Source organism: Megalopta genalis, chromosome 3 (genome assembly GCF_051020955.1).
Source record: "Megalopta genalis isolate 19385.01 chromosome 3, iyMegGena1_principal, whole genome shotgun sequence".
NCBI lineage: Eukaryota > Metazoa > Arthropoda > Insecta > Hymenoptera > Halictidae > Megalopta > Megalopta genalis.
The window spans coordinates 4,150,425-4,166,606 of record NC_135015.1 but is presented as its reverse complement, the minus strand read 5'-3'; the positions used below and the strand labels follow the sequence as shown (position 1 = coordinate 4,166,606).

The 16,182-nt window shown below is 34.0% G+C and overlaps 2 protein-coding genes across 5 annotated transcripts; one reads left to right on the top strand and one right to left on the bottom strand.

Annotated features, from left to right (window-relative positions):
• Positions 1–22: 22 nt before the first annotated feature.
• LOC143258968 (MAP kinase-activated protein kinase 2-like) lies at positions 23–12,231 on the top strand. Of its 2 annotated transcripts, XM_076519643.1 has the most exons (10): positions 23–1,483; positions 2,001–2,281; positions 3,276–3,570; positions 8,067–8,206; positions 8,290–8,354; positions 8,432–8,539; positions 8,620–8,718; positions 8,812–8,887; positions 8,966–9,176; positions 9,465–12,231. In XM_076519643.1, exons 2-10 carry the CDS (start codon positions 2,247–2,249, stop codon positions 9,702–9,704), a joined length of 1,269 nt encoding a protein of 422 aa, XP_076375758.1. In that variant the 5' UTR covers positions 23–1,483; positions 2,001–2,246; the 3' UTR covers positions 9,705–12,231. The 2 variants fall into 2 exon arrangements, with proteins under 2 accessions (XP_076375758.1, XP_076375757.1); XM_076519642.1 differs by lacking the exons at positions 23–1,483; positions 2,001–2,281 and adding an exon at positions 2,908–3,198.
• Positions 11,905–16,062, bottom strand: Edc3 (enhancer of mRNA-decapping protein 3). 3 transcript variants are annotated; one of them, XM_076519640.1, is made up of 6 exons: positions 15,695–16,062; positions 14,775–14,941; positions 14,403–14,653; positions 14,135–14,283; positions 13,786–14,046; positions 11,905–13,703 (listed from the first exon to the last, which is right to left on the bottom strand). In XM_076519640.1, the coding sequence occupies exons 2-6, from the start codon at positions 14,930–14,932 to the stop codon at positions 13,110–13,112; spliced, it is 1,413 nt and encodes a 470-aa protein (XP_076375755.1). In that variant the 5' UTR covers positions 14,933–14,941; positions 15,695–16,062; the 3' UTR covers positions 11,905–13,109. The 3 variants fall into 3 exon arrangements, with proteins under 3 accessions (XP_076375755.1, XP_076375753.1, XP_076375754.1); XM_076519638.1 differs by lacking the exon at positions 15,695–16,062 and adding an exon at positions 15,406–15,584; XM_076519639.1 differs by lacking the exon at positions 15,695–16,062 and adding an exon at positions 15,136–15,389.
• Positions 16,063–16,182: the final 120 nt, after the last annotated feature.

Here is a 16,182-nt window from a genome sequence, read left to right as displayed (position 1 = left end):
AAAAAATAAATAACGATTAGCTTGTAAAATCGTTTAGATTTCCTCCACGATGCATCGTGGTCCAGAAAGCAGTAATTTGTAGGAAAAATTACAAATACTTTTATATTGACTATTTTCCTTATATGACTAGTTTTTTTATTTTATTCAAAGAAAAACAAAACTAAAAATTAATATCATTTTTTTGAACGAATTATATAATTTTATCTCAGAATTCAATTACAATTACTAGTACAGCACATCTGCCATTATAGTTTTGTAAAAAAGGAATATTCGTACTGTCTAAAAAGGAACTAGAAAAGAAGTATGTAGTTGTTGACAATTGAAAGCTATAAAAACGAGCCGCATGGTTCGAATAATGTGTACCTCCTCTTTTCACATTGTCCATTTTTGTTTACAAGCTGAGGGACAATTGAAAAATATTTACTGTAATTAGATCTGATTCCAGATTGTTTAGATATTTAAATGTTAGGTAAATCATTGCCAATGAATGCAGTGATACAAGTTTAAGAGATCAAAATATTTCGCATGTATTTTTCTAGATAAATATCCAAAATTATTTATGTATATAATTGTATAATACAAAGCCGCATTTAGATGATGTATTATAAATAATTAAAATAATTAAGTAAATATAAAATTTCATGATTTTGTCTTTATATAGTAGAAAAAAATATGTAAAAAGTAGTTAATTCATTAAAGAAAATTAATTGTGAAATTGTTTTTTGGACATAAATTATGTCTTTCTGGACCACAGTGCGATGAATCGGTGTGAAAAAAGGATGGAGGGGGAGAGAACACGGTCACGAAAGAACCCAAATGTTCACGGCATAGAGTCGTCCCTGTGCAGTGAGTCACATCCTAAGATTGCTTGTAGAGGCGCTTTACCGCCATAGCCGTTTTATCCACTAGTGTTTGTGAATTGGTTTTTCGTATGAAAGTCCGAGTCGATGAGTGGACTCGAGCCCGAGCTTCGAGGTTCAGTTATAGTCGGTCGAATGCACGGAAAGTATGGGCATCGGAAAGATCGCGGCTCGTTAAGTCACGCCACTGTTTTGTTCCTCTCGGTGAGAAAATTCATTTCTCCCGAACGGCGCCACCGAATATTTTAGTACTTGTGTAAAACCGGCTATTCCACACGGACAGGTAGACAGGTATTCCAATCTATACGGCCGTTTGGAAGTTGAGTGACACACCTCCAGGGAACCTTATCTATCTTGATTTTCTTTCGAGAAATACAAGTAGAAAATCCTGAATCATCTAAATAAACGTCTCATGAACATTAATTCTAATACCTTCATGCACACCTACGTATTGTGAATTAGTGTTACATAGGTTGTGATAATCTTAATCCGTAGGAAAAGAATTATTTAGTGTTCACGTGATAGTGTGAGACTCAATGTTGTAACAGTGGTGTTCATCTGTAAAAATAATGCGTTATTATATCGTGGCGGGAAATTGGTTTTGAAGAAGCGAACGTCATCAGGTATGTTGAGCCACCACGCAAAATCAGCTTACACATGATCATGCTAAAATTTATTATTCCACTTTTTTTTTGTTCCTGTCCCGGACAGTCTCGGTGTGTGTGTTTGGTGCACTATTTTATTTGTACAGGTATCATGTGCAATCGCTATTTATAAGTGAAATCAGTTAAGCCAATCGTTTAAATTCTCGTACAGTATACATATAATGTAGATGGCGAATTTGGCGATACGTGTATGCCTGTGCAAATAGATTACTCGACAAATCCCTTTGTGTTTTGTTTCCCTCATTTTTGTATTTATGTTGACAATTATAGCACCTATCAGTGTACAGCTTGCGTAACAGAAATGCGATTCATGTCATGGATGTATCGGGGAAGACATGTGGCAGTTACGTGTGTTCATCCATAAAACTGCTTTTATTTTTTCAAAACAATGGCTTTCTCGTGCACGCTTCTTACCGTCGAAAAAAACCATCCTTTCATTACAAACTATGAGTTACACTAGTTTTTTTATCTTCAGTTTTCAGCTGGCCTTCCTCCGTGATTATCCTTCAGCTATCGAGATTTTCAGTTGCGATTAGGAAAAAAAAGTTTTCTTAATTTATTCGAGGACGCGGAGCTCACGGTATACCCATAACCACCGTCACTGGCTGTTCTCTCTACGCCTCCGAGAATTCTTTGGAGCCTCGGCTTTCCCGGAAGGCGATGCTTTTTCTCCTCCCGTCAACGATCTGATTAGACACTTAAAACTTAAAAAGCTACGCAAATGCCGAAATCGGCGCGCAAGTGGACGTTCTGGAGGTCTCTGTCACATTTATTTTTATTTTTCTCGCATCCATCTCCTGGTATTATAACGATAACGATAAACGCTAATTCAGGATTTATCCGGGTATTTCGAGTCATATTTAAAGATAAGCAGCACTGAAGCCCCTCCGTCGCATCGTTCGTACACTTCTACCGTGACGATCATAACAGATGCATATTATTACCTTATAACGTGATGCACCTCGATCGAGGATATAATTCGTATCAGCGCTTTAACAATTAGTTTGCCATATTTTCTAATTATCTCTTTTTTTTTCATTTTCTAATCGAACGTATCTAACGCCTTTTCAAATTATTTATACACACTCACTATTGTCTTCTATTGCCACGGTTTTCTGAACGAATTTATTATCAGAATTTTTAGTAAACTATTAAGACATATAAAATGATTATTAAATAGTGTCTACGTTAAACTACTCATGTAACTGCTATCAATTTTACGTCTTTTAACAATTATGCACGGAACAACAAGTTTGTCTTCGTTCAGATTCATTTATTGTGTAATGACATCAGATTCGATAGTGCAGACAATGTTTGAAAATAGTGTCATGCTCGATGACAAATCCGTTATTAAATATAAGAAATATATCTATTTTTATTTATATAGTTCTCCGATCTAACGTAGGGAACGAGATTCGCGTAAGCACATCAGGAATGTGTTCCAATAATTTCAAAGATAAAGTGAACGTCGTTCCGTATACGAGCGATAATTTCGTTCGCCAATGATTTCTTTTTTACCTGTGTGTAATGTGTCACTTGTGTACTGTGTTCAGAAGTGTCGACACGGTACATACGATCGTTCTAAGGTTCTCCTTATCTATACACCAGTTGAGCCGTCGTACGTTCCCCGAGTTTCCCATGAAGTGGCTCAGTTTGCTCGATATATTTCTCTTGTTCGTACACCAAACACCGGGTATCGACGAAACGGATCGCGTCGTGAGGATGATTAACGGTGAAATTACCATTTTAGAAAGTGCAAGAGGTCGGCAGGCGAGGAGACCGAGGTGAATAAAAAGGGAAAGCGGAAACGGGCAGCGGAAACAGGGATCCAGCCGCCGACGAAGGAGAAGGAAGTCGTCGTCCCGGTTCTGGAAATTAAACGGAAAAACATGGAACACGCGCTGACAAGATGTGACACCAGGGTACCGAAAGTCACGCCGATCACAGATGACTACGAGATCAGCAATCTCGTGCTCGGTCTTGGGATCAACGGAAAAGTCGTTCAATGTTATGACAAGAACACCAGGGAAAAGTATGCGCTCAAGGTGAGAAATAATTGAAATCGCACTCCTTTACGGAAATCGAATGCCTTTTGTTTTTGCATCCGATAATTGGACGGGAACACGCAGGAAAGCGCAACGTCAACGAGTTTGGCAGTACGCCGCGATTTAAGAATGCTTGAAAATGGATTATTATTACGTTTATTTGTATTTCTACTTGCTATCGGCTACACGGCGTGTTTTAAACGGATACTTTGTCTGTTGCCTATGTAGGGACGTGTAAACCCAGAGATTACCATTGTGCTTTTTTATTGATTTGGAACCACGTACAGCTTAATTAAAATTTTACACACGATCGGCGAAACAGTATTTGACTGCATGGTTACAAAGAAGCTAGCGCACATTAAACGCCTATCATTTTTATGTTCGGCAACGTGTATACTTCTGATGAACAGAACGGCATACTTTTACGAGGGTTCTTATCGAAATACTAAAAAATATATTTGTATTCTATTATGTGTAACATGGCATACTCGTCCTTGATTATTTTTGGAACGATATTTGTAATCCCTAGGTTTCGGGGATCACCGATCGCACAATCTATCGATACCTCCTTAACGCGACAAAGCACGATCATGGACTAACGATGTCCAAGCGAGACCAGACCGCGAGTCATCCTCTATTTATACTCGATGATTTCCCGTTCGGCGATTCCGACCATGCAGTGTATCGGCTAACCTAGTCTTCACCTCTTATTTTTACTGCATCTCCTTGAAAAAATCCGCGGAGCTGCAGATTTGTGGGTCTTCACGAATGATATGTTGTTCTTGGCCCGACGGTTCTCGCGCGCAAAATTTCGAACGGTAGACGGAAGCGTCGTCAAGGCTATCTTAGCTACTCTAGAGTCAATATCAATTCACTATACGGCAGAATGCCTGAAATATGAAAATTTTCTATTGAACATTGTTAATTGAAGAGTTACAAGAGATCAACTAACTATTCTTCATCTTTAAAAAAATATTGAACAAAATGACAGAATATTATAAACTCTCATTTGATTGATATGCCGTGTGTAAATATAGCTGACCAGGTATACAGATGGTTATTACGTTGTTTACCACATTTTAATCATCTTAGGTTCATAGGATTCAGTCAATGACCACAGTGCGTGCCGACGAATTGTTTACAAATATTTTTTCAGTTCAATGAAATTCATACTTATCTCTGACGTTATTGTCAACGAAACGTGACCGGAAGTATAGCTTGTTTATGTAACTTCCGAAAATACAAAATATAAATAAAATCGAAGCGTTCGTGACACACGTAAAGAAAAAGATGTGGTTGTGTAACCCAGCATGCAGTTGTGCACACAATATTTTGCGACGTGTCACGATTTGCTTGGCTGAATTTTGCCAATGTAACATTCTCGACTGACATGATCGATTGCTTCGGTGCATAATCTTCGAAGCTCGTTCAATTTGTCAATCTAATAACATTTTACTATATCTTTAATGCTTGGAAAAGTAAATACTTACACCGTAAGTGGGGATGTGTGGATGTATCTCTGACTAAACGGACAAGAATAACTGATAAATTTCAATGGAAATATATCATTGTTTATATAGAAATGATGATCTCATATTTTCCAACATTAATATCATTGGTAATATCTTTTAGTATTGATTTCTACTGTAACGAATAGTTCGAGCTTAATACTTCCTTATTTGCATTTACAATCAGCTGTCAGAACAATTAATGTTGAAACTACCGCGAACCTTATCATTTATTTTTTACGTAATACCAATTTATTGTTCAAATACTGCCCTGAAGATATTGATTATTCAGATACTACTACATATATCAGATCCAGATATTGAAATACAAGCGATTTAACCACGTAGAGCCAAGTTTCGAGCGATTTTATTCGTCGCCATCATTTATTATTTTTAAATTAATTGCACTTATATATGGTGTAATCATTCCATGACGTCATAAATAATCACTAAAGTTCCTTATCTAGGTTAGATAACGAGTGAAATAAGGTTACGTAATGAAATTTCGCCCGAGAAATAAAAAGGTAACAGATTGACTAGCGTAGTGTAGATCGTCGCAGAATACTTAGTGTAGATATATGTAACAACGGCATCGTGTATTATAGAAAACATATATTTGTTTCAGACTGTAGATTTGTTAATCAACAATATAGGGTTTACGTAAATCAAACTGTGAGGCTAATCCGTTCCATCAAATAAATCGAATTATTGGAATCAAGCCCGTGTAAGTTTACGAAACGATTCGAATTCTCTTGTTCGGCCGTGAAGAGATCCAACGGCAAGGGCAATAAATTCACGGTATGGACAAGATAATTGGAAACTTTTCGTTCTGACCTTGCGAGGCAATGTCACCGATGATCTACAGGCAAATTGGATCGATGGCGATTGACGTGTATCAAGTTTAATGGGTCTGCTGATTATTGCAACGCTCGCACAGCTGATAAATAGTACAGCGGCCTCGCCACGCTGATTCAAGCAGAATTGCACCAAGCATAGTTCAAGAGAAAGTTATCGAATCATATTTCCGTGCACCTAACGTGGTTACAAAAAAAAATCAATATCTGCAGTCGTCATGTTATGATACACCTATGCAGCCTGGTTTCACCGTTATCAATTCATGATTGATTACTAACAGTCTGCCAGATGAACTGGTTTGTCACTCTGCACTGTTGTATGTTTCTTTGTTTTTCTTGGCCGTTATGAATCTTCGTCTTGCAACGAAGCAATTTCGAGAAATATTGCCATGCACTTATTATATTTTTCATTTGCATCTAAATCATTAAATAGATTAGATTGAAAGAAGGGACGTAGAGAACGTAGGAATTTTACCATCTGTTAAAGTTTTCGAGGAATCCAAGATGAAACCGTGCTGCTGGAAATGGGAAATTCAAGCTGGAATCTTCCACTGAAAAGCAGAGAGGTGGCAAACGTATTCACAGCTGTGACGAGGAAAGGAAATACTAAATAATTCAATATGTGCATTTTCGCACGCATTTGCGTCACATTCGGATCAGCCGTGACGCGCACGTTTAATTTTTTCTATCGAATTCAACGGCATAAAACGCGAGAAATGTTATTTAGTTGCGGAATCTGTCAACCGTAATTCCCCGCACACGTTCGTACGCTTGTCTAAGTAGTGCGTATATGTCAATCGGCGAAACACTAATCTCATTATCACAGAATAATACGAGACAAGTGCTCAGAGCGCGTGACTAATGTATTTTCATTTCAGAACGAATGCAGCAGACCATTGTTGGAAATTACGCGCATTCAAGCTCATTAACGATTAGGGAATCATTCAGTGGTTTAAAAAGCAGTCGTTTAGATGAGTTTCCCGTGATTTGTGCTCGATACGCAATTGATAATTACATAAAATTGAATTGTTCATTTCGATCAGTTATTTAACTGTCATACATATATCTCACCATTGCTAATGGTATTCCGTGACACGAATATGAATCAAAACTGGTCTCCACTTTCTTTTCAGTCGGTTTCCCGGGCCATTAATTGTATTTGAATATTTTTAGAATGCACGATATACCCGGCGTTCTAAAAATACATCACTTAACGCGAGGCACATTTTTCTTTTCTTCTCGACAGTAGCGTATCATCGTTGTAAGATTTTTTCGTCTACAACTACTGCCAACGCGAATGAAAAATAACAAATGTACTGTGCTACTTTCCTAATGCGGGAATTGCAAGGCATTTATTGCATGCCAATAATAATTTTGGAATGTTAGATAATGCCTGTATGCGTTGCCAATTCTTTATGCTCAATGTAATACATTTAAGACGAATTACGTACAATTTTCCTATATCGCTGTGGTAGAGAGAAGAATATCTTTTGTTGCTAGACAGATTTCTGGCTGGATTCACAAGTATTCAGCTATCTTCAGCATTAAATCAATTTTGAGATTTATGAGAGAAATGAGAAATTCTAGATTGTGATATATGTATATCCATAATTAATTGTATTCATAATTTTCAATGTTATATATTTTCTGCACATGTTTCTTACATAGGTAGCACCGTATATACAGCAAACTCAATATCGTAAACGGATCGAACATATCGATCGTAAATCCTATTATATCAAGTAGCGGGGCAATATGTAATGCAATAAGCTTCTTCGATTTAATGCCATCGATACGTCAGCTGTTTTTTTTTGTGTCATTCACCAACAATTTTACAAGCGATGTAGAAATTTACTCGCGCAGTTCGAACAGATCTCCTTAAAAATTGGTACTGCGTTCGCGTGTACTTTTTTACGATGGATCTACAAATTATGCAATGCCACGATATTTGCAAGTCATATACATAGATACTGCTTCTCATGTTTATTCTATATAACTTCATTTATTCAAGGATTGAGGTTTTGTAAAAAAGCATTTAGTTCTATAAATCATAGTATGAATATATGAGACGGTCGATCTGGAATAGGAATAATTGTTACAAGTTTATATTTTCTAAGTATATTTTTGTTTGCAGGTACTCTATGATTGTGTAAAAGCAAGAAGAGAAGTTGAACTGCATTGGAGGGCATCCAATTGTAGACACATAGTCCAAGTGAAAGATGTATACGAAAACACATACAGTGGAAATAAATGTTTATTAGTTGTTATGGAATGGTAAGGTTCTAGGTATATTAATACATGTATTTTAAGATTTTACTATGATATTAGTATTGATTAACTCTGAATAAAATCTTCAGCATGGAAGGAGGAGAATTGTTTGAGAGGATACAAGACAGACAAGATGGTGCTTTTACAGAAAGAGGTAAGAAAAGTAAATTTACATATAATATTTTAATAGTTGCAAACCTTTTGAAATTATTTTGTGTAATTCATCTGCAGAAGCTGCACAAATAATGTATGAAATTTGTGTTGCTGTAAAGCACCTGCATGACATGAACATTGCACATAGAGATCTTAAACCAGAAAATCTTCTTTATTCTAGGCCAGGTATGTTTTACTGTATATTAAGGAATATTGTAACGATATTATTATAAATCTATTCACACAAAATGTACGTGGTTTTTTAGATAGCGCCGGAACTTTGAAACTCACAGATTTTGGATTTGCAAAAGAAACACATTCAAAAGATACATTACAAACGCCATGTTATACACCATATTATGTAGGTAAGTAGCAATAGAAATTCCGTGTTCATTATTCTTGAATGTACTTTGTATTAACTTTGGAAGCCACTAAAACATGACTCTTTCGTTCTTAAGCTCCTGAGGTTTTGGGTCCAGAAAAGTATGATAAAAGCTGTGATATTTGGTCACTCGGAGTTATTATGTACATACTGTAAGTATTTGTATTTATGAAGAGTTACAAATGTATCGAAGATAGTGTACAATAAATTATTGTTGTTTGCTGTTTCAGACTGTGTGGCTTCCCACCTTTTTATAGTAATCATGGCCTAGCAATTTCGCCAGGGATGAAAAAGAGAATTCGGTTAGGTCAATATGATTTCCCAGCTCCTGAATGGTCGCACGTGAGCACGGAAGCACAGGATCTTATCAAGGGAATGTTGTGTACAGATCCTGCGAGAAGACTGCAGATCGACGAAGTTATGCGAAACAAATGGATCTCTGTAAGTACTTCATTCTGTGCAAAGTACAAACTGTCTCGCATATTAAAAGAACTGCTTTATCGGTGGATTTCTGCATATGAAAACGATAAAGTTTTGTATAAGCATACGCTCTATTCGACCTTATCTTCTAATTGTAAAATGGAAGTGGTTGAACTAATCCATTACGTTCAGAATCTCGTCCGAAGTTGTGGGACATCCTGTATATGAATGACTGCAATAATGCCAATTTTCCTTCACTATTAAGTCAGACGAATCGAATACACTTAACATAATGCGTTTCTTCCACAGAAACACACAGAAGTGCCAGCCACTCCTTTACACACTGGACGAGTGCTCAGAGAAGGTGAAGAACTTTGGCCAGAAGTTCAAGAGGAAATGACACGATCTTTAGCGACAATGCGCGTGGACTACGACACAGCTAATTTGAAACAATTAGATCACACAAATAACGCATTATTAAATAAACGCAGGAGGGCAAAGCAATCGAATGCCGTACCGCAGGCTGCTAATCCTACACCTGCTTCCTAGGGGAACGTTAGGCAATACTGGCGTATTTTTTTACGTAGATGTTTAAGACATAGTCTAATTACAGTGAGAATTGTTTTTTGACAATTATGTTGCACGAAAGATGAGAGACTACGGAACAGGACTTTAATCAAAGAAAAGATGTACACGTATCGGAGTTCACATAGGTAAAATTACACATTCGGGCTTCAACTCTTAGGAAAGCGAACTTGAAGATGGTCGTTCTATAATTCATTAATTTCTGCTGCTATAGGCTATCTATTGAGTTGATGTGAGAATTACTTCTATCGCAGAGACGGTGCTCAGATAGTAGGAAGAGACACACAGAGTGTGTAATCACTATTTAAATTTATAACGGAGATCTTACAGAATTAATACCTTTTAGCAAGCAAAGACGATAGTTAGTTGAAAGTAGATTCGACTTTGAATTTTAAAATCGCTATTATCATCATAATGCATGAATAAAATAGTAATAGGTACATACGTATATGTAAAGAGTACTTCACAACGTTTTAGTTATGGTGCATTTTTTACGTTTTCAGTAAAAATACGAATTGATGGAATTGAACAACTAGTAGCAAGTTAATTAATATAACGTGATGAACAAGTAAAATATCTAATCAGATCCATGCCTACAAGAAGTATATAGACAATAAAAGATATTGTCCTGAACTAAAGGAATAAAGTTAAGCATTGACATGAAAAATTTGAAGTTTTGTGGCCTACACAAATTAGACTTTATAATGAAAGTTTATTACCTGAAATTCATTGGTATGTGTTTACTTAAAACAGTTTTTAGCAATATGTCTGTCTAGTATTTTTAAATTATTATATCGTTTCTATTTATGGTAATAGTATCATAATCAAATCGCAGAAGCACAGTTTAATTGCAAAATAATACGAAAAATGTCGTTTTAAGTGATGTTTTGACTGAGGTTGAATATTCAATTTTAGTATACTTAAAATTGTGAAACTATTGTGCTTACGAATACATATTGCTCTAATTAATTTCAGAATATGAAAAGAACACGGTATTGCAATAAGCAACTTTATAGAAAAAGGGTAACTTATAATAGATACAATTAAATTTAGAAATAGAGATGTAAAATTTATTAAAGAAATGTAGTAATTATATTTTTTCAAATATGTAATTAAATACAGATGAAATTAATTTAGATCGGTAAAATTAATATGAGGCCTTAATCAATGTAAGGTCAATTTTTAGATTAATCTAATTTCAGCTATAGCAATTAAGTACTTTTAATATGTGCAAATTTAACTTCAGTCAAGGGGTGATCAAATCTCATGAACGTGTTAGATTGTTTTCAGATACGACTGATGCGTTAAAAATTGTAAATATTATATGATTTAATCATTTTAATAGGGGTATCTTTATCTGTATGAATTAGTAACGGTTAGTAATATTACTAACAGTCCTATAAATTGTATTTCATTGAAATAGTGTTATAATTCAAAATGAATTTGGTGACTGATAAACAGCAAGGGAATAAATCCGACTGATCCTACAATTGTTTCCACAGTTTAATGTTAATTAAAATCTCTTTGCATCCACGAATTTCTATAATATTTTAAGTTTAATGATACCACAGTTCTTGCGAATGTAATAGAATAACTTAAGTATGGAAACAATTTTTTGCGAGCAAGGTATCATGTGATGATCATTCAGTTCTCATACTTGAAAACATCAAGGTGACTAGTAACTATTAAGTATAAGTAAAAAATTATAACAAAAGAAAACAACTATAAAGCACATTTTCACATCAGAATAATATATGTATATGTAGGTATCTCGTATAATATAAAAGGTCGTTACATTGTCTTGATTCTATTAAGATTGTTGTCATTAAACTGATGATATTGTGATAGAAAAATTTTCAGAGATTGAACTAATTGTACATTAGATAAAAATTATATTTAAATTCATTTCGAGCTGAACTAGAGACTGCTAAAATATTTTTATAATGACTTTAGGTCTGTTGGTCTGCATTGCATTTATAAAACTTGACAATAAATATACAAGGTAACGTTAATTAACAAACAAAAATCAACTTATTATTTTAATGTAACTTCGTAATATTACTTTACTAAAATGGTATTACTTCAGTGTAAAAAATTATAACAGAAATTCTATAAGTTATGGTTACGTAAAAACAATAAACATAACATCACTGGTATTACAAAATTTCAGTTACATCTTTTCCGTATATTTTCTTGTTACAATAGCATCATAAAAATTTAAATAATTATCATTTAAATCGATCTATCATGCTTCTTTGTGTACGTAATTAAAATATAGCTATTTTCTGTAAGCACGATCCGTTTACTAGTTAATTCGAAGTTGTTTAATTTTTAAGAACGTTTGAAAAATTGCATTATCATGTGTAAAATCTATCGTTAATACGTGTCAAAATTACTTTCTCAAGAATATAAACATGTATTTACATATAAATTATAAATAACTTAGGCTAACTATAGTTAAAATAAATGCTGTACAAATGTTTTTTTATAACCATTTGTTTTAGTTCCATTATTATAGAGTCGAAACAACATTTCATTAAATTGTAATACACAATCGGGCACAAAATACAATAAAATATATAACTACGTTCAAGATACGTTTTGGATAGAAGTAAAACAGTTTAATAAATGTAATTTACGATGACAAATAAGGTGCTAAAACATAATAAACAACCACGTTTTATTTTGTGCCCTGAATGACTCAGTGATTTTTTGTATCATGTGCCTTTTAATGGTAAATGATAAAGTTAACTGTGTATTTAAATCCTAGTTTACTTTTACGAAATAGATCATTTAAAACTAAGTTTATGACAAATTTTTATATGTCAGTATATCACATGATAAGATCTGAAAATATAACAGATTTCTTTAAGATAGGTTTCTTAAAATCTAAAGAAACGCAACGTTTGTTTCTCTGTTGTTGATGGGTGATGTCATTCATCTAGTTACATTTAGCAAAAAAAAAAAATATTTATGTGTTGTAATGGCAAACAATACTTACATCTATTAAGATGGACCAAATATGTATAGTATCAAATCATCACAATTTATAATGTTTAGAAACACCTAAATTTATTGCATCTATTGGAACTTGAAGTTTTCATTTATAAGTTTACCATTTGCCTGCTTAATTTCTCGTACACTTATGCTATTAAAAATTGTATATGACTTTACACATTAAGTTATAACGCTCTATACACAAACTATATTTCAACTTTATAACATTAAATGCGACATCATCATTTTCGTTATATAAATAAATTTAGACGCTTGCTAAAGTAAATGTTGTATTATAGTCGCAAGACTTAAAATTAAAGTTACAGTAAATTAAAATATTTTATTAGAAGTATCGTCCTTCATATAAATTTGCTAAGAATTATTAGAATGCAAAGGAATGACAAATTTAGGTCCAAAAGGCGACATGTATGATATATCGACATCCGCATACACTTTGTTCGGTAGTGCAAGATTACATAAGTATAATCTGCCATTATCAACACTATGAGACAATGGTAATCCACCAAGCAAACTAAATTTACTAATTATTCCAGGTGTGCCAGTAGCTGGCGGTTCAATGGCTAAAATAGGTGCTCTGTTACTGTTTGCCCATCTTGCTATAGGTGTAATCATTCTTGGAGAATTTTCATCACAAAGAGACACTAGTATTAAGTCTACTACCGATGGTAAATTCTTAACTTTAGTTTCTACCTTATTTCCAGTCAGTTTGTATAAAGATAACTCTTGCAAAAGGGAGAAATCTTCAGAATTCTCTACAAATACTATTGTTTTAACACCATGACTAGACAACTGTCTAGCGCAATTTACACCAACAGCACCAGAACGATGAGGTCCGCACAAAGCAACGACTGTTGGCCATTGATGCGCGTTGTTTGGATTAAGTCGATGACTTCCTCCTAGTAATTGCAAAATAATTTCTGCACCAGCGCGGCCGAAGAGCTCCACCTAATCAAAATAAACGAAAATAAAAAATTTATTAAAATTATTAAATATCCTCTTATTTTCTAATAAATTTTTTAACACATACTCTACGTTCCCAACTGATTCCAAAACGGTCTGCTGCTCCCATTAATTGACGATGAAGATTAAGTGTTATGCTGGGAATAATCAAGCCATTATCAGTTACGTATTCTTTACCACTAGGACTCGGCACTATTATTTGTCTGAAAACGGTCGGTTTAGAAACAATAACATTTTCATCGTGTCTGTATCTTCCAGTGGTACCCTTGTTATTTTCAGATTGTCTAACAATATCAGGTTTCAAAGAATTTATTTCTTGCCATACAGCCTGTGCAGAAAGTATAGAACTTTTAACATTATTCTAACAAAACTGTTATCATATGATCCTTATAAATTTCGTATATTTGCAAACAAACCTCTTTATTAAATAATGCTAAGTTCTTCTCAAAATCAAAATCTTGACTCAGTGATTGATCTATTGGCGTACCAAACGTGTGTTCATCTCGTTCTAAGGCTCTTTGTCTGTGATTCAGTTTTTTTTGTACTGGTTTAGTAGCAGATTCAGCTAAAAAAATATTTAATATGTATCATACAAAGCAGAATAATGTTTTTTTCATAAATTGTAGGAGATCTCTATTATTTGCCAATAATTTTGTGCTTGTTATTGTTATTTACCCTATTTACCTAATGAAACTTTTCCATTTGTAGCTTGTTCTGTGGAGCAATGAACATTAGCATCAGGTTTTTTAAAATTAGATTGTGTTTGAGACGATGTTGACTGAGTACATGATGGTACACTTTCTGAAAATGATCTACCAGCTCTTTTAGCAATAGGTCTCTTTACTGTTACTTTATTCTGTGTTTGATTATTATCATTTGAATTGGATCCTGTATCATTGATGGATATGATTTCTACATTTACAATATCTTTTGTACTGAAAACAGAAAAATGATAAGTATGTTTATTCCTTAAAGAAATTAAATTACAAATGTGTGTGAATAGTATTGTGTGTCTGAATAGTATTTGCATTTGTAATGAAAATATAAAAATCTTACCTTAAAACAACTACAGACGATGAATGGGGCACTCCGTTACAAAAAGCTTTTGATAATGTAACATAATCTTTATTTAAATCAACTATTTGTCCCTGGTATGTTCCAATCTCTTCAATACATTTCACAGAGACTGTACAGCCCACAAATTCTTCTGACATCTTGTTCACCTTTTTGTAAATGTAAAATTCATCAATAAAAAGTGTTAGTTTATTATCAACATTTACTTACAGTAAAATTATTAATACGTGTAGAAATCATTTACAAATACGGCTCGTATAATTTCATTAGCAAACGTGTCGAAAATTATAAATTATTCGCTATAGAAGTTTGAACCTTAATGGAAAATGGAAAACATACATACCTAATGTAAGTAATACGTAAACACAACGAACTTTTAAAAACGATTGTTCTTTTTAGCGGTACTACGATGAATTTAAAGTGTCGTTATTATCTTAAAGTTACGATGCAAAACATAAGCATAACACTACATTCGTCAATATGTAATATGTAATAGGTATACAATTTTCATGCATTTTCATCCCTACTCTAACCGCGCACGGTTTATAAAGGACTACATGGGACATGGGACTACATATACAACACGCAACGGAAAACTGATATAACTTCATACCATTGGCGTGTTCACACAATCGATCTCTGCCTAACAAAAAATATTAGAACTTTTCAAACGTTTTATAGAAAATCATTAAAATATTCTACAAAATCATATCTGGTATAAAATAAATATTTGACTTGGATACAAATTTAAATGTTCAATTCTTTCTACTTCAATAATATACCTTTAACTACGAAAACTTTATTTGTTAAGAGAATCAACTCTGTAGTCATGAAAAGGATTAATTCTTGTTGATATCATACATATCTACATATACACATGTATGCACTATTTTTCTACATACCGGACTTTTTTTACACCAAATCAGTGATATCAAAAAATCCAAATTTTCTTGGTGGAATCATTTATGATATATATTTATTCACACACTTTCTCCTTTTATTTTTTATATACATTGATTAAGGACAACATGTATTCCCTAATCATTCAGGTCTGCTTCGACCAAATACATGTAAAACGCTTGGTAATTGTACTTCGCGAGGAAATTTATGTCAATTTGGTGCCAAGATTCTGCTGAAAAGAGAGTTTGGTTCGCATTTGATATGAATTTTGCTGAGGGCAAATCTTGCGATGTACGGGAACAGATGGCTCGGTACTTAGTACCAGACGCTTTGCGTTACCAAATCAATGGCAAATCTTCGCAGAACCTTGTAGCGAAATGTATCGTTTGAAGAGGGCAGGTCGATCGTACTTATGTGGCAGATGTGGCGGACTTAAACCTGCTGTAAAAGTAATGTTATGTACGTAAAGCTATGTTCATGGTGGATGAAC

Bases quoted from the DNA above. Each gene is read 5' to 3' on its own strand.
- Edc3 (XM_076519638.1), bottom strand. The intron at 14,284-14,402 runs GTAAATAGGGTA...ATATTTTTTTAG, and splicing joins AAATGGAAAAGTTTCATTAG to CTGAATCTGCTACTAAACCA. The intron at 13,704-13,785 runs GTATGTGTTAAA...TATTTTGATTAG, and splicing joins GAATCAGTTGGGAACGTAGA to GTGGAGCTCTTCGGCCGCGC.
- LOC143258968 (XM_076519642.1), top strand. From the start codon at position 3,053: ATGTGTCACTTGTGTACTGTGTTCAGAAGTGTCGACACGGTACATACG. The intron at 8,719-8,811 runs GTAAGTAGCAAT...TTCGTTCTTAAG, and splicing joins TTATACACCATATTATGTAG to CTCCTGAGGTTTTGGGTCCA. The intron at 9,177-9,464 runs GTAAGTACTTCA...TTTCTTCCACAG, and splicing joins TGCGAAACAAATGGATCTCT to AAACACACAGAAGTGCCAGC.